Source organism: Vidua chalybeata, chromosome 4 (genome assembly GCF_026979565.1).
Source record: "Vidua chalybeata isolate OUT-0048 chromosome 4, bVidCha1 merged haplotype, whole genome shotgun sequence".
Classification (NCBI taxonomy): Eukaryota; Metazoa; Chordata; class Aves; order Passeriformes; family Viduidae; genus Vidua; species Vidua chalybeata.
This window is the reverse complement of record NC_071533.1, coordinates 14,819,294-14,837,790: the sequence shown is the minus strand read 5'-3', so window position 1 is coordinate 14,837,790 and position 18,497 is coordinate 14,819,294. Positions and strand designations below refer to the sequence as shown.

The 18,497-nt window shown below is 40.9% G+C and overlaps 1 protein-coding gene across 1 annotated transcript in view; it reads right to left on the bottom strand.

Annotated features, from left to right (window-relative positions):
• TRPC3 (transient receptor potential cation channel subfamily C member 3) overlaps nt 1-15,680 on the bottom strand; it is a 33,105-nt gene extending 17,425 nt beyond the window's left edge. Inside the window, exons 1-2 of the mRNA XM_053940732.1 lie at nt 15,457-15,680; nt 6,482-7,253 (exon numbers count right to left, since the gene is read on the bottom strand). Of these exons, the coding sequence (XP_053796707.1) occupies nt 6,482-7,253; nt 15,457-15,680 (996 nt within the window). The remainder of the gene's footprint in view (nt 1-6,481; nt 7,254-15,456) is intronic.
• Between the last annotated feature and the right edge of the window lie 2,817 nt (nt 15,681-18,497).

Sequence of the window (18,497 nt, the reverse complement as noted above, 5' to 3'; positions counted from 1 at the left end):
TCACTTATTCTTTTTTTTCCCCCTGAAAACCTCATTTTTTCCTCCTTTCCTAAGTAATTTTACCTCCTCGTACTGGTAGTTCTGCTAAATTTTCAACTTAGCATCTATACAATGAGACAGAGAAACTAAGGTGTTCTCAGCAGTTTCAAATTATTTAGGGAAATGATGGGAAAAGAGGCTGCATAGGGTAAGTGCAAGAATCAGCCATCATTCAGATATTAATCAAAACATTACTGGAGACAAACAAATACTCCTAGAAGTTGTGTTATTACACAAGACTAACATCTCTGATACAGACTTGGAAACAACCAGTCCTAATCATAGACCTCAAACAGGATCCTGTTATTTCCTTTGGTCATAGAGGACAAATTAATTCAGTTGTCAGTGAAACAACAGGATGTAAGGTTATTTTAGACTTCTTTCTGGTAACCAAGGAGAACAGGACAGAAGAGCCAATTATAAAAATAATACTGGGATGTGTGATTAAATTCAGTGAAGGGATAAGCAAGCTTATGTATGACCAAGATTTAGGACTTTGAAAAAGGCAAAGTCTCATAAAAAAGCTAATCAAGGGAGTGAAATATACTTGCCAGCATGTATATGTAACTGTATATGCATGGAGGTCTGAAGGCAGATAGAGCTTTTACATGAAATGTGATTAGATCTCAGACACTACAAAGATAAAAACCTTGCAAAAGAAGACTCCAGGATGGTGGCTAGAAAATAGCAGCAGTCAAAAAAAAAAAAAAAAAAAAAAAAAAAGAACAAAGAGGAACAGTCTTTCATGACAGCCTAGTCAAGAAAGAGCTTCATCACAGAGGCCAAAACTCTAAGTATAACTGCTAGAATTCAGGTTGTGGAGAATATTAAGCAAAGCACCACAAGGTGACACAATGTAAAAAGAAGATGGGGATTTTATTCACTGAAGGAAAAGGAGTGACTGAAGACCATCTAATAAAGCTCAAAACAATACCATGCCTTCAGTTTATTCAAGTCCTATGTTGTTTATATTTTTTTCCACAAAAGAATTCCTAAATATTGGTAAGAATTTGAACACTGTTCCTTAAGCATTTAACTTCAAGCAAGAGTTGCTTACACATTTCACTATAGCTAAAGGAAGTATTTACTAAAGGAGGTGGCTGAGCAAAAGCCATGAAAATCATCAGACACAGCTTAACACTAACTCAACATGAATAAGACTGATAATCAACTTTTCTCTAGCAGTCCAAAGTAGCTGTAAATCCGCTGTTCTAAGTGCATGGGAGGATACTCTTCCTGCAGTGACTTCAGTAATAATACAACATAACTAAAAGAGAGACTACATTCTTTTTCACCTGAATTTACAGGCACTTTTAACTTTACCAAGAAAAGTATTGGTTTTACTATTATTTGTATTTAACCTACAGTCTAAAGTGATATCTTATTAAGTTGTCATAAAGTTTAGTTTAGATGGTTTTGTATTATTCAAGTGCTTTATGACATAACACAACCCAAATTTTGTCCTTGTATGAATGAGCATGGGCTGACCAGTTGCAGGGAGAGGCTTCAATTACAAAGTGTTTTCTCATTATTTTGCTAACTGTGAAGAAATAGAAGAGGAAATAGTAAATTTCTAATACTTAGGAAATAACAAGAGTTATTTCCATGCTTTGCATGTTTGCCTACCACAGGAGTTACCCAGATTTCTTCCAATAGCAGGAGAATAACAGTAGAGACATGACATGTTTCTTCATTGGTAGATGCAGCATTAGCTTATAAAAATTCTGCTTATTGCCAGATAAGATTAATGATATAATGGATGAGTTTTTATTCTGTCAAATTTAAGGATTAAATACAGCCTACATTATTCACAAATGCTTTTATGAGAACTGAAAACCAGTATGTGCATTCTTAATATCCCACTCTGGCTATGAATCTTATAGCAGGAAAACTTGTCAGATTTCCCTCTCCAGGTCTTTATTTACCTATGTATTAGCAAATCAAATTTATCCCAGTCTATCTGATTGCTTTACAGAATTAAATAGACAAACTACCTGATTCTCAAACAACCTTCTACCTCTAGGGTGTTTTGTGAATATCAGAAATTTTAATCTATGGTCCCAGTCATCCAAATCACCTCTGCTCACTCCTGAAAACATACAAATTAAGCCAGCAGATCAACACTAACAGTTGCACAAAGATCTTTGTAACATCAAAAAGTATCAGCCTGCACTTTGCGTTTCCCAGGTTTCGCAGGTGACTCCAGCACATTCAGGGCAACTGATGACGACTGGAATTGCAAAGCTGCATCTCACAAGCAGTTTCAGAGGACTCTGACACACATCAAAAGCTGGATATCAGCCTGCCCAAGTTTACGTGCTCTGCTCTCACTCATAACATCAAGCACTGCCCTGTGAATTCATCTGCAGTCTTGACAAAGAACGTATCGGTCTGTGTGCAAAGAACGAAGCACACGTAGAGAAAACCTTCACTCAAGATTTGTAACAACTGCAAAGGAAATTTATACTGAGCCATCACATGCTGTCAAGCAGAATGTAGGGATCTGTGTTCTTTTAGAGGAGCCACACTCCTGCAAGCACCAAAGCTCACGAGCAATGCACAACTAATTCACAGTCATTATACTGAATCATAAATTTATGTTATTATCTGGTAAACGGCCACTTTGAAATCATATATATGGTGAGTTTGCACATGTAACTGTATATACAAAGAAAGCACATAATTGCACTAATAGTTATGGATCTGGGCCCCGTTCTTTCAAAAGCTGGGCCTAAACCTAGATCAAGCTTCAACACTCTTTGTTAGTTCAGCTGAGATAACACTATGTAAATTTACTTGGAACACTGACAGATTCTGCTTTTAGATGCACGTCCACATCTTCCGTTGGTTCAGTAGGAGCTTTTAGAAAAACTGGGAACAGGGATTTATCCTATAGAAAGCAGGACTGCAACCTTTTTGATCCTTGCCAGAGCAATTTCAGCTGGGAGAACTGAGCTTGCTTACACAGGACAGTATTTAGTTGAAAGCTGGTATAAAGAGATAACCACGGGGCCTTTTAGATACCTTGTCCTCTCTCTTCCTATGGTGACTCCAAAGGAAAGCTCTATCAGTTGTTCTAACTGCCAGAAATCCTCCCTTTCCTGGGCAGTAACAGCTTTAAAGTTCTCAGGGAGGAGGGTGAATATCAATTAACTTTAGTAACCCAACCCTGACACTCCCCAAGCCAAGCTGCAGTGGCCATGGTCTACTAAAAATAGGAGAACAGGAAAACATAAAAATTGGAAATATTTGTATTGCAAAGTATTTTTGTGGTGCTACACAAAGGAAAGGAAGAGATAATTCTCCAACTATGGTAATGGTGACTTTTTACATTTACACAAGAAACAGTTCCAGTTTTTACAATTTGGTAGCATTCCTGACCGAGATCAAACTGAAATTCCTGATGTCATCTGAAATCCTGCAGGCAATCCTTGGAATTAGGAGACATGGGGGACTAGGAACACCAAGTAAAGTCAGAGAAATACTGTACTCCCTGCCCTGGCCATGAGAGAAATGAATAGAGGAATACATGGGAAGAAGACAAGTGGATGCAAAGATCAAAAAGGAGTAAAATCATCAAGAAGAAATAAATATAATAGATGAAGAGCAAAAGAACAAACAGCAGGTTGAAACAAGGATTTCACAAATGGAAGTAAGGAAGCTTGTAGATTAAAGGACTAGAATGAAATGGTCTATGGGGCTCCAGTTTCTTAATCTATTTTTATTAATTTTCAGGGTTTTTTTTGTTTTTTTTTTTTTTTTTTTTTTTTTTTTGTTAGGTGTCTTGCATATTTACAAGAAAAATCAGGGCTCTCTGGTTTCTTTGAATCCTTTCTCCTTACTTCTAAAAGGAAAATAAAACAAAATCCTAAAAATCAGTGTAATTAATCAGGTTTTCTTGAGGAACTGACTGTCATGAAAGAATGGCCTAAGTCACCTTCCCACATTTCTAATTTACTTGTGCAAACCCTGGTTTGTGCATTAGGATTTCTTGGTGTAAATGATAAGCTAGAGAGGCAGACTGGACTTTGCATATGCAATGGATGTTAGGTTCAATTTAACAAGCATTTACCAGGAGTCTTGGCCCTCAGGTGTTTTTAAACAGGTTTAACCTATGCTCTTTCTCTGTGGGAAAACCACCCAGAACAGTATTTTCTGTAGGAGTGCTCTGTATCCTGGAAGCGGAGCATGCACAGGAAACATCATGGGCCTTAATATTCCATAGATACTGAGAATAAATAATGATTTAAATAGATTTGTCCATTTCTTTGTTGTGAGGGAGATGAAGTATTTTGCCCATTTTTCTCCACCCTGAAACAGTTCTGCTCAGTGCTGTGCTACAGATTGAATTTGAGTGGAATACTTGAGCATTTCCAGTGATGATCCTAGAGGAGAGTGCAGCAGAAGTCTGCAGGAATGCAAATGCTGGATTAGAAGCCTTCTCCTCTGGGATGTGACAAAGCACACAACTTATCAGCCAAACACTTTCAGATGACAGTTCTGTAGGGAAGAAAGCACTGAAAAGGGAGTTACAGATGGGAGGAACTCCAGGGAAACACTCAGCTCTCCTATCAGGCTTGATGGAAACAGAAGGAAAAAAAAAGAGATGAGTGACATCAATGAGGAGAGTAATTACTTCACTGGAATGTTTTGATGTTGATGAGAAGCTGGAATTTCCATGCCAGCAAAGAGTCAGGAACAATTTTTACTGTAGATGCCAAAGCTGAATCATCTGATACACCTGGCAAGGTTAGTAGTCATGTAAGTGCTATCCAAAAACACTGAAATATGTGAAAATAGTGATTTTCTTGGGGTTTTAGGCATCCCAAAATAGGAGGGAATTACCATTTTGAAAACTGAAATAATTTTTTTAAGCTGTGGTTTGAAATGAGAAGCTCAATCAAAAAACTTCACCTTTTCTGCTCCAAAATTTCAAGCTACTTGTTTTTCTAATGAAATCTGTATGCACAGTATTAGTGCCTGTGAGATGGGAGTCTCCCATGAATTTCTATTTCCACTGTAATTTTTCTATGCAATTCTAATGATCTACATTTGCCTAACAAAACCACAATGCAGCTTGCCCTAATTTAGCTTTTGGTGGCAGGGTAGCTTTTCCTCCAAGGAAAAAGAAAAATCGGACATTTTCCCACCGAATAAATACATTGAGGAAGTATTCAATTAATTTGCCAGGTTACACAATACACAGCATGGTATGAGTGAGTTCCTTCAGCAAAGAAAGGGGAGGAAGGGTTTAAGTTGAATTTTACACTTCATCAGTATGTGTTATAATACATTCTTCATAATTAATGTATTATAACACCTTCTCACCATTGAAAATTTATTTTTAAATACTATTTTAACTCACTCAGCTGAATATGGACCTATTCTTTCTCAGGAATTTTCTTCCTCTTCTGTTAAATTTCACTTTGTTAATTTCTGTCTGTCTTTCTCCAGCTTGTTGTGTATTCCTTCTGAGTACTCCACAGGGTAAGCAGTGTTTGCTGCTGTTTGGAGAGGTTAATGCATCTTTTGTCTCTCTCAGATAATTTTTGAAGATATTAAATGAGCAAGTGGTACCCTTGCCTGGCCTTGCAGAACCCCAAGTTGCTGCTACACCAAGAGACAATGCTGTGAATATCTCTACCCACTGAGAGCAATCTGTCATTCCCCAAGCCAAGCTCTTCTCATTACAAGCAGTCTACTGGGGTTTGATACTTGATGGGGTTTGGCTGCAGGGGGAGAACAGTGGACAAGAGGAAAAGTATCTGCTATGGTCCTTTTCAAGGTATCCAACTGAACAGAAAAATAATTTAAAAAAGCACTGGGCAACACTTAACTAAGCCATTAATTGTCTGAGGGAGAAGCTGAAATATATAAAGAAGTTAGGGCATTGAAATAAAAAACTAGATAGAGCTGAAAACGAGGTAAGAGGACAAACATCTATAAGCAGTCTAATATCTGGTTTTGAACATGTGACATTCCTAAAAGGTGCATCCAAAAAAAAATCCACTTTGGGTATTCTTAACAGTTTGGAGATATCAGTCAAAATCGGTACAAATTAAGAAGAGGGAATAAGGTCAGTGCTGCAGTGCCCCCAAGAAAAGCAAAATGTTTCTGCTTTTTGCACTTATAACAATCCTTGTGTGCTGCAGCAATCAGAATTGTTTTCTGTCCGCTGCAAGGTTATCAGAACCTTGCACACTTTTTCCAGTTTCTAATTTTACTAATTTTCTCCAAACATAGCAGGTGCAAAAGCAATTTCATTTCATTAAAAATTCCTTCTAAAGGCTTATGTATCAAGACTAAATGAGACAATAAGATGAGAGTATTTGTAATTGAAAAAGTAAAAGCACAGGGAATCATTTCAGCATCTAAGGACAACATGAAGTAGCAGCAACTTTAAAACAATGACAAAGACAGAAAAACACAAAGACACCATTACCTTGAATTCTTTTTCAATGTTGGCCAACTTGGCAAGTTCATTGCTGAGTTCGAGAGCAGTGAGCACTGGATCTTCGCTGGACAGGGACAGATAAGCCGGACTGGCCAGTCCTTTGTACGCATTTATTCTTGACCTAGAGTGACTGAAAGAATCATGTTTTTGCTTCTCTGTACAGTCATTACATTTGCAGAAATAATCATGAGGCCTTTCTATCCTTGCTCCTTTCATCAACAGCATGTGCACGACTTCGTATTTTTGGCAGTGAGCGGCTAAAATTATAGGAGTGATGTCTGGAGAAAAGCGGGTACCGTCTTCGTCATAGGAATAAAAATCATCATCCTGGAGCTCCTGCTCACAAGGGCTCAGAGTCAGTCGCTTATTTACTGAAAACCCAGGATGATTCAAAATTGCTTCCACTATCCTAATGTAACCCTTGCTGATTGCGAGCAGCAGGGCATCTCCAATCCGTGCCAAGTTCTCTTTTTTTAACAGAAGCTCTGTCACTTCCAAATGTTCATTCCCCACAGCAAGCTGCAAGGCATTTTGGCCCATGTAGTCAACGCAGTTGACATTCAGTGTCTTTGACTCCTCCAGCATTTTGCGCACCACGGGGATGTTTCCGTATTCGGCAGCATCCAGGAATCGCTCCTCCTCGGCCGTCAGGCTCGTGCCCCTGTTGTTGAACATGAAGGCTGGGCCCCGAATGGCCTGTCGCCTTCCCTTCTCCCTCATCATGGTCATACGCCTCAGGGATGGGCTCTCTTCGATGTACCTAAGGAGAAAACAAGGAAAAGGTAACAAATTTTCACTATGGTGGTAATTTGTAACTTCTCATCCTATGGCTGCAACAACTTATTTTCTCCCTTCTCCTTTGCCCATTTCCTGACAAGCAGTATCCTGTATTGGGATCACTCTTGCTTGTCTGCAATCTAAAGGCACTCAACAGGCTTAATGCTTTGGGCCACTGCTATTCTCTTAGCATGGCCAATATTTATCAACATTTTTCATTTCTTTTAAGACATCGCCCCTCTTCAGAAATCCCTCCCATATATAAAATGAAAACTCATCTACTATACTGCTTTCAGTCGTAATTAATATTACCCATCACAGGCATTCAAGCTGATGGTATAAGTAAGGCAATACTTAGTGCTTACCATGTTGTAGATCACATAAAAGTGAGGTGGAAACACATTTTCTTCAGGATGTCTTGCCAAACAACACGTGATGAAGCCTGATCACAGCTTCTCATGTTACTACTAGAAACGTTAAACCTGGAAGCTTCTACTCACAAGTCACTTTGGCCAAATTACGGATTTTTGGAAAACAATACTACATACACATTCAGCAGACTTTCTGCAACTAAACTGCTCACAGGTTCCAGATACCAGGAATCATCCAGTACAGACTGGGATCAGCTCTCACTCCAGTGGACTCCTGCAATGCTGTGAATTGTGTTGGGCCTGTTTCTACATTACCCATTTCAGGACCTGAAAGGGTCTGTGTCTACATTCTTGTACCATAATTAAAAAAAAAAAAAAAAAAAAAAAAAAGGAAAGTCAAAGAGTTAAAGAATTAAAACTGGGATAACTGCTGTACTAGAAAGAGGAAACACGGGTGTAGGAAAGTGAGATGTTTTAAAGGAAAATGAGAACCAGTGAACCCATGAATTCTCCACAGAAATCAGTAGCAAAAGAAGAAAGAGGGAGGAAAGAGAAGGGTAACAGGTGAAAAGAATAGGTGAGCAAGCTAATTTGGCAAACACAAAAACTGAAATTATGAACCAGTGAATGTACTGAGAGAACAGACAGATTGGATGCTGAGCTGGATCTAGCAAGACAAGGACACAAGAGAGGGGTGGGGAGGTCCAGAGCAGTGAGACTGGATAGAAATTGCAAAGAGAAGGGACCTAGGATTAGAGGCTGAGGAACAGACGCTGCCTAGCTGGAGAAAACTACAGCAGGAGACAACTGCCTGGCAAGGTCTGAAACAACAGAATGGATGGGATCAGGCTACAGTCGTCACAGCTGGGGGAAGAACAGGAGCATTGTGCCTGCCAGAGCAGAGGCCAAAGGCCTGAAAATGTACTCAGGATACCCTAACCTTCCTTCACTGCCATCTGCACATAAATGCAAAACCAGTCAGCAATCTTCCTTGCCTTTTCTAGTCCAGCTCAACAGTGAGGGGTAGCCTCCAGCTGCTATCAGTTAATCCAGTAGCTCAAGGAGTAGAGATCACTTGAGATTATTTGATGGGCATGGAGACACCAAGTGCTGCTGATAAACAATATGACTTAATGGAGGGTGTGCTTTGAATACATATAACACACATATATATATATATATATATGTATGTATGTATATATATATGTACACAGAATGCATAGAGATAAAGAGATCTTTCAAGTTCCAAATTTGTGTCTTAGGTCCTATGTGCCTCTGTTCCTCATCTTTAGAAAAAAAAGAACAAGTGGCTCCCATCTTACAGGAGCATTGTGATTTTTTTTTTTTTTTCACTTTGCTGAAGAACTCAGACACAGGAGTAAAAGGCCAGATGGAAAAACTGAAAAGGAAATCAATCCTTCTACCCTCAGTGCATTAGAAGAGATGTGAGTCCATGTAATAAATGCCAAGGGCAAACCAAAATATTAAAAAGCCCTTTTTAAGCAAACCCTGTCAGTCTGCAAAAAGGACAGAACCAAGGGAAAAATGCCACATGCACCTTTGGGCATGCAAGAGCTCTGTATAAAGTGGACACAGCTGCATGGGCAGCTTTGGAAGATAAACATCCAAACTGATGCAGGTTCAAATCCACAGAGAAACAGCCTCCTAAGCTGGTGGGGGTCATTTTTTGTGGGTGTGATCTCTGAACGATGAGCTTTGCTCTGTTGACACTGCACAAAATATGTCCGCTGCCATCACTGGATGCAGCACTGCCAGCCTAGGAGATCTCATTGGGCATAACTAATTCCATTAGTAAGGATAGGCCTGCCCTTCCAGCTATCTACATCAAAATGTACAATCTTAATCACTTTATCACAGCTACAAACATCCTAAAACCCAGTCCAAGCCCTGAACATTTCAGTGAACACAAATGGGCAGCTCAGTTGCACATCAAGCAAAGAGACTGTGAAACTCATTAGCAAGGGCAGGTCTCTCCTGGGATGAAGCATTTGATCTTTTTACCTTGTTATCTGTGGCTGGCATTTCTGGACTATCTGAAATAGCCTGAGTGTCACCACAGTATAAGCAATACTAACTACTATTCACTTTTTGAAAGATGTGGCAAAACTGCTCTGGCAAACATGACATGATCCATTCTTACCTTTTTTTTTTTTTTTCCATTTCTGTACCACTTTCTTTAAATCTATAAAAAGGGCTGCATAACAGAGAGGATTTGTAACTCTGTTAAACACAGAATTGATTTAACGTCTTAAACCTCAGGCATATTTCCCACTTAGGAGTACTCAGAAATAAAGACTTGAGCCCAGAGAGCACATTGTGAACAGCCACAGTGCGCTGCTATCTTATTCCCCAACAAAATCAGAAGTAAAACCAGGTACCTTATCTTCTCATAGTTTCTTTTTAAACAAGATCTTATTGTCTTTTTTGCTGTTACACTTCCACTCATCCTCCACATCCAAAATCACACAAATACAGAAATGTAGTGTTTACTGTAATGTTATGAAGAAAAAAATTATAGGTATTAAAAATGTAACAAAGACAAAACAAATTGACTCATGGTGACTTCTTGCTTTAAGAAGACTCTAAACTGCCACTTTGAATCTCATTTATCTTTTACGAAATACACAATACATTTAGTCTTATATACTCAGTTTAATTTTTCAGCATATTTTGAAATACAACCTTTATTTTCATTTTATCTGACTTCCTTTCAAACCCCACTATCTGAATGACCACTGAGGTGATTCATCTGACTTCTGCAGAGACACATATCCTTTCAAAAGTGTCCTTTCAAGAGTGGCTTCCTAGGAAGGAAGATACCCTTAACTGTAAACTTTGTGACAGAAATTATGTATCTGATGTTGCTGCAATACCTTCTCAAAATAGATGCACGGTGCTTGGTATTTTAATGACTAAAATATTGCCAAGACATCTCCAAAAAAATGAAAAGCAAAAAATCTTGTGCAGCACCACAGGGCCACGAAGCTGCTGTGTTCATCCACACTTCTCCCCTCTTTTCTTCCACTTTTCCCTCAGAAAATTCAAAGACTTTGAAGCCAGCATAGCTCTGGTCAGAGTAATGCATGCAACAATCGGGTACAAGGTCTCCTATTCAATTTTCTGCTTCCCTTTTCTTGTGTTCAATATTTTTAGCTATCCCAAAGTATGAATAAAATAGTTTGAATTTCAGTTTTAAGTGTTTGACCATTTTCAGCATATTTTATATGTATTATTTGCCATCTGAAATAATCAAATCAGCAAAATCTCAAGTTGCATCTCTCAACATCATTAGACTGGCTTTAAAATATTAATAAAATAGAACTAAGTGTGCATTAATTACTTGGGTTCTATTTGCAAAGCCTTTAAAGTTCAAATACTCAGTCTTGTCTCTGTAAGGTGCTGACAACCTAATTTAAAAAAGAGGGAAGGAGAAATGGGAATCATGATGCTCCTCTTCCCAACTGTTTCAAATAGTTGGAAGAACACATACATAAAAACATAAAAATATCTGTAGAATGCATGGCAAAAAAACCCACAAAAGAACCAAGTAAGAAAAATGCTCAATTATTCTGTATTTATTAGTTAGTAGAGATAAAGAAGGATGGAACTGGAGATCAGTCATGTTAGCTGAATGAAGCACACCTGTCCCACCATATCTGGACATGTTTCACTTGGCCCTGAGCCTGCAGCAGTTAAGCAGTTTTTTTTAGGAACTCAAAAACTTCACTGGAAAGAAGGAAGAATGTCAAGAACTGTACAGCAACTTTCAGGATCACTCATTCCCCAGCTCTGCTTTGCAGCAGAACTCCCACACGAGTGAGGCTAAGGCTCCTAAAGGAGCACATCACCTTTCAAGACCTTTACATCACAAGCTCTCAGACAGAGCAATGCTGTGTGCACTCTGAACAATTAATTGGTTCATTACAGACCTGGTAGATAAGACACAAAAACCTATCCTACATTATAACATGTTTATGCTTACCTCAAATATTTTCATCTAAAATGTATGACCTTCATATGGGAAATTAAAAAATAATTTTAAAAAAGATTTTCCACTGAACAATCAATGCCCACTTGTCTCCTGTTTTCTGCACACAGCACATTTACTATGACCTTACATTGCATCATATCCTTGCCTGGTCAGAGTTATTCCTACAAGGAATGTACAAAGCAAGACATTTGAGCAGCAGAGCAACTGCAAAGGGCTGGAAAAATCACAACAATCCCTCTGCTTCTGCCATGGGCTTTTTCAATTACAGGTTTCTACTCTGTTACACTGCCTATCCCTTTTCATGTTCAATCTAGAACTGCAGCAGAAAAGAAATGTGGGATGAAGAGTTGACCTGAGAATTCCTTTTCCTTATCCAGCTCATTATCTACAGCAATCCAAAGGATTTATAGTCTTGTTTCTAAGCCTACTTTTTAACACTGCACACAGCATAATCAATTTTAAAGGAAAGGATAGTAGGTAGAGAAACAGAGATTTTATCCTGGGTCTTCCCAGATCCATAGAGCAATTTGTGCTGAAGAACAGGCTGTTACTCTCCCTGAACTATCACATGCAATAAAAGATGGCATCAACAATTTACAAGCAGTTTACCCTGCTGCTAAACTACAGTATATTAGTGATCCTGATTCCGTTCTAGCCCTGAAAAGGAAATGCAGTCCAGTAGTAACAGACAGATCTGGTAAGTACATAATGCCAATAGCATTTAAAAGAAACGACACTGGAGTCAGCCGAGCAGCAGATGCAGATTGTGCCTCTTGTTCTGCCGAAAGTCACCTCTGAGGTCCCAGTTTTAAAATTAAAGACCCATAATTGCCTTACAAAAGTGCTCAGACACGCACATACACAAGAGCAGCGTTGTAGCTAATGACTCCTGAGATTTCTCAAACTAAGCGATCTCAAGTGTTTTATTTGTTACTGTCACAGAAAAAAACAGCTCTTCCATGTGAGGAAGCAGCTCCTGGCTCTGAGCAGGACCACAAGCAGTGCTGGAGGGGCAATCCCTCATCCTCACTGCCTCTCCCAAAGGAAGGCTTTCCCACCTCTCCAAGCTCGGCTACAGCCATGTATCAGAATGGGACACACATTTGTTTCTTCACCACTAAATCTCCTTCATTCATGTTGACTCATGATCCAAAAAATTTGGGAGTCCCTGCACCAAATCCAAAATGCATTAAATGAGAGCTTCCTTTTCCTTTCTGTGAGCTACTGCCTGAGTTTTCCAGAAGAGGGAGGCTAATTCAGCTGAACAGCAGAACATAAATCAGGCCAGATGCAAGATCTGACTGAGGTCTATACTCTCCCACTGGTCTGAAATGACATAATCCATCATCCAAAATGCCCTCATGTCATCTCACAGAAGTTCTGGCTCCAAACTGGAAAGATTTAGTCCAAAAAAATGGAAAAAAAAAAAAAAAAAAAAGAAATTACGGTGAGATATCAGGAGGAGGTGCATATGCTCTTAGGGGATGGAACAAACTCCTGCCTCATAAAACTATGCAGAGCTTTTTCTGACCATTATCCTTCAATAATTCCTTAAAGGAAAATACCAACCATCTGAATTCCTGGGGGAAAAAAAGGACTATATATTGAAGGCAGGAGGGCACCTATACACACCCAGAACAAGGCAAACATCTCACCAGGAAAGAACCAAGTTAACAGGGCCATATCAACAAAGAATTGTAAAGCTCCTTTGAAACTTAGTCCTTTCTTTGTGTTCTATCTCTCCAGCCAGAAAACTATGCTGTGATTTTCAGAGAGACTTAGGAAGTCAGGTATCTGATGCCTACTACATTTAATTTACAGATTTTGTCCACTTTTTTCCCACTGGGGCATATAGTACCCTGTGAAACAAGTATTACATCCAAACTGCAATCTTAGTGGGAATCCGAGGTTAATTACTTTTTTTTCCAGCAATATTTGGCACAGGAGGGAGCCAGCTGTACACTGACAGGTACCTTGCACAGGCTACTGCTTTCAGAGATTGCAAAACCCAGCCACGTCTGCCTTCTTGGGCAAAATACTTCACATCTTCCTGCCTTTCTCTCCTTACACCTTGTGCTGAGTATTTACACTACAAATCCTTCCAGCCAAGGATTCTCCATCTGTGCCTGCTAAAGCCTGACATGTGTCAATCTGAGCACATCAGGAGCAAGCTGATGCTCATCTTTATCTCATTAACATGCACTATGATTTTAGGCACTAGCACCAAACACAGAATGTTACTAAAGGAGAAAAATTCCACTGTTACACCAAGGATGACCATAGTCACATAACAGGCAAAATCTAGTTCTGTGTCTTTTGCCTCTATGCCCCAACAGTTCAATACACTCCTATTACATCAATCCATGTCAGCCTTTTTGACAGTCCATTGGGCTCACAGATTCCCAGGATATCAAGAATTATCTACCAGAAACAAATCCAGGAGACAGAGCTCACTCCAGGCTCAAACACCTACAGCTGTGTAAACTGAACTCCAGTTTGATCCCCTGTGGTGCAGTACCCATTTCTTCAACACAGGAATATGTCAACCTTTCTAGAAGGACACTTGGGATGCAGGAGTTGAGGACTCATAGCTTACAATTCATCTGAGCCAGCTTCAACTGTCTAAAAATAATGTGTCCAAGTCTCTTTTTATGGCAGATAAAGACAGGCACCTCCAAAAAAGAAGATAAATGGCTATGCTGCTTTTCCCACTGCTATTTCTGCTCCCATTCCATCATCTACATGGGAGTCTAGACAAGTAACTCAAGCACAACTAACTTTCTGACAGCTGAAGACATGTGAAAGACCAATTCACTCAAAGTGGAAATTGCTGGGCACAGGGTATTGGTGAAGAATTTCTGCACAGGGATGGTAAACCCCACTTTCATTTGTGGTTATCCCATTCCAAGCACTGCCCTAATTATTTCTGTATTTTACAGTTGTCTCTGTGTTGATTTTAATTAAGGCTTCTACAAATGCTGAATATCTTCTCTTAAAACTCAGTGTTTGCTATCTGGTAATTAAAATATTTCATTAAGAACTAAATGTTGTCATGAAAATATAAAATAGTCAAGCAATCCTCTAAGGTTAAGTCTACCTAAATTGCAGCATGTAATAAAAATTAGTGAATTATTCATGAACAACCTACATTTTGCAAGTCAGGGAAAAGAAAGTTAACATCCCTACTAGTAAAATTGAATTTATCTGGCAGTAAGTCTAGTTGCATGGGCATCAACTCTTTATATATCTAAACAGATAGATGTTTATGATTGCATCTTTGAAAATAAACGGATATTTTGGAAGAGCACATGCAAACAGGATAAGGTGCATCTCCAGAACTAAGGTTTTTCTGCACAGGTGTCGTAGATTTCAGTGGGTAATTTGGTTTTATCTCAGCATAGGTTTTAAAGATAAGTAAGAATAAAGCGGATGCATTAGCAACGGATTCTCTAAACCTTAGCCGAGCCAATAATTGGTCAAATTTCTCGGCAGCTGCACTTGCATCTAGGGGGAAAACAAGGAAGGGATGGACTCTTCTCTGCCCCGGCACACACTTCTGTGCCTGCCTGACGCTGAAGAAGCAGAGCCGCGGGGCTGGGGAGGGGGCCGAGGGCAGGCCGGGGCCGGACGATGCCCTCGGGCACTTGGTGCCGAGCGGCCGCTCTCGCTCCCGCCCGCGCTGCCGGGGCCGGCCGAGACGGGGTTGGCCGTGCCCCCGGGCCCAAAACTCGCCGGGAGCCGCATCCCTGCTCCGGTGAAGTTGCCGGGCGGCCCCCTCCGAACACCCCCCGGGCCCCACTTACATGGTGCTGGCAAAAGGGGGAGGCGGGTAGTATCCGTAGGGCTCCCGGAGGGTTTTGACAGCTCTTTGCGGCGGCGGAGGGGGCTCCGGTCCCCCATTGACGCCTCTCCAGCCGCGGCGCCGGCGCTGCTGCTCCTCTTCCTCTGCCCCTTCCTCCTCCTCCTCCTGCTGCGGGGGGAAGGTCACTCTCCCCTGCTCCTTGCTCTTCCTGCCCTTGCTCGACATGGTCAGGGTCCCCTCAGGTGGCGGCAGCGGCCGCCGCTGCTCCCGCTCCCGGCCGGCCTCGTCCGGCAGCGTGTGCGGCGGGGAAGGAGGCAGGAGGAGGAGGAAGGAGACACAAGCCCTGCTTGGCGGGGGACAGAGCACCTGGAGAGTACAAACCCCTCACCACAAACCCGTCGGCAAGGCGGCGCGATGCGCAGCCCGGCAGCGGGAGCCGGGAACTGCCGGGGAGGCGAGCAAGAGACAGGGCTCCCAGCAGCGGCGGCGACTCTGCCCCCCGCCTCCTCCTCTTCTGCCTGTCATCATCCCTCGCTAGTCCGGCATCGTCACGGAGGCAGCCGGGCCACGGAGAGCGCACCCGCCTCCCGCAACGAGCGCTCCGGAGAGGAGGGGACGCTCCCATCCCACCTCCGCCCCCCACGGCTCGGGAGAGGGAGGGGGCGTGAGGGGGCGGTGCGCTTCCACAGGAGCGCTACAAACGTCCCTCAACCGCCCGCTGCTGCCGCCGGCTTGAGGTAAATCCTATTCCCGCCAAGCCGGGCGTGAGGGGAGCCCTCAGGAGGTGTCCGCCAAGCCGGGCGTGAGGGGAGCCCTCGGGAGGTGCCCGCCAAGACGGCGCCGAGTCCTGAGGGAGCCCAGACCCGTGAGGCGGGGGTCTGCCAGCAGCAAGGTAATTCTGGCCAAAACGGCCCAAAAGTGGCCAACAGCCCGGCCAAACCTGCACAAAGCTCGGCAGGTACTTAGAGAAATATCCAGCCCCACACTGCAAACAACTGAAGTTGAAATTTGCAGGTAAAAAAGAGGCGCTTTTGACTGACTTACCGAGCGAGCCGAGGTTCCCCAAAGTGTTCCAGATGTCTCTGCCTTAGGCTTGACTATTATATTTCTGTGTGGTGCCAAGCTGAAAAACAGTGGGAGGATGCTGGGACGCCCATGCCATGTAATCAGAGCAAATTATGCTCTATAGAGCCCAGTCACAAAGATTCCTGCTGTACAGAGAAATATTACTTCTTCCATTATTAGGAGATTTTTTTTTTTTGGTGCATTATTTCACTGGGAAAATTATTTCACGATGTGAGGACAACCCCTTAAATTCAAGGCAGAGCCTGTGTGCTTTTGTATGCAGAACATACAGAATGGTAGGTACATATAGAGTACATGTGTTAATTTATATATAATAAAGTCATTAGTTTGTCTACATGCTGCTGAGATGCCATTTTTCTCTTGCTTTAAACTTTTTTGAGCAGTATCGGTATAAATTTCCATGAAACTACATTCCAAATCTGCATTCAGGTGCTGCTGAAATGGAAATTTATTTAAGCTTTCCAATTACTTCAGAGAAAGTGGACTTTCAATCCACATATCACCACTAAGATGAAATTCTCATTCGTGAGCATCATCAAGTAGTCTTAGTATGAAATACTTCTTAGCTCACACTGTTTTCAGTACCATCCCTGGTTTTGCCTTTGTTTTTTATTGTATGTACAAAGTTTGTCATCATAAAGCACAGGAAAAGCCAGCCAAGAGTTTCACAGAGATAATTTTCTCAGCTATGGCTTTGAAGGAAGAAGAGGGTTTTGTTTTCATCAGTTTAATTAACTTGCATCTTGAACTGTTTAGGGAAGTGATTTTTCATGTCTTTCATCACATCCAAAAGCCCTTTGACCTTCAGTGGAACTATTTGCAGAACAGAGCAAATTTTGCTCTCTAAGAAACTAATATATTGTGTAGCTACTGTAACTCTCAAGTGCTTGGGGTTATTAATTTCAGACAGTCTAGGTGTCTAACTTAATTATACATCTGTATCAGTGTTATGCATTTTAAAGTACAGCCATGCAGTAATCTGTCTGCATGAAACCTTGTCTTCTTGCAGGGATCCTTTGACTCAAAAAATGGTACTGCCCATATTGTGTTCTTTTTATAAAGAAAATTCCTCTGTTATTACAGGGGGGCTACAGGAATGGACTTTCAATTGCCTTGAGTATTTCCTTTGAGAGCAAAACATAAAAGTACAGCTGAAAGTCAATGAGAAATGCTCTTGCCTCATAAATGTATGCTCAGAGCAAGGCTTTCACATATCAAGGTATGTTTGTTTTTTGGGTTGGTTTTTTTTTTAGCTTTTCAGAAATAGATAGAAAATGGTTTTAATATTAGTTCTTAGTTTTAAGGAAGTTTTATTCTTGCTTTCTCCATTGCACCTCCCATCACTAATTTGAATTGTGTTCTGTGGTCTGTGTTTTTTCATAATTTGAGTATTGTGTAATAAGAGATTGGTTTGCTGTTCCTATAGTGAAAGGTAATGTCCACTCTTTTGTTATCCAGGTCACTCATAATACCTTGGAATTCATCCTTGGAAGGATGACTTGGAAGTCATCCTTGCAGAAGCCTTCATGATACATCTCTCCATTTCAAGGGGTAAGATGATAACTCCCTGAGTGATCTTAGTACTGAAGGACAAGGGTAATGTAAAAAGAGTTTACCAAATCCTTTTTTCTTTCTCCCCATACTGTTACAGAACCACCAAGATGAAATACACAGTTCCTAATATGCGTTTAGACTAAGTGTAATAGTCCCTTTTGTTTCTTTCCATGAGATCCAACTTAAAACCAGGCAGCATGGCAACAAAAGAATTCATTGCAAATCTCAAATGTACTTTGTATGGTTATAGTGTTAGAAATTATGCATATTTCTAATTGGAATGTGTAGGGTAATTACCTTGTTCACAGTGAAATGGTTTATGGGAAATTGACCACAGTTTGAAGTGTCAGGCTGTTACCATTGGAACAGGGATGGGAGAATCCTCGTATGATTAAACTTCAG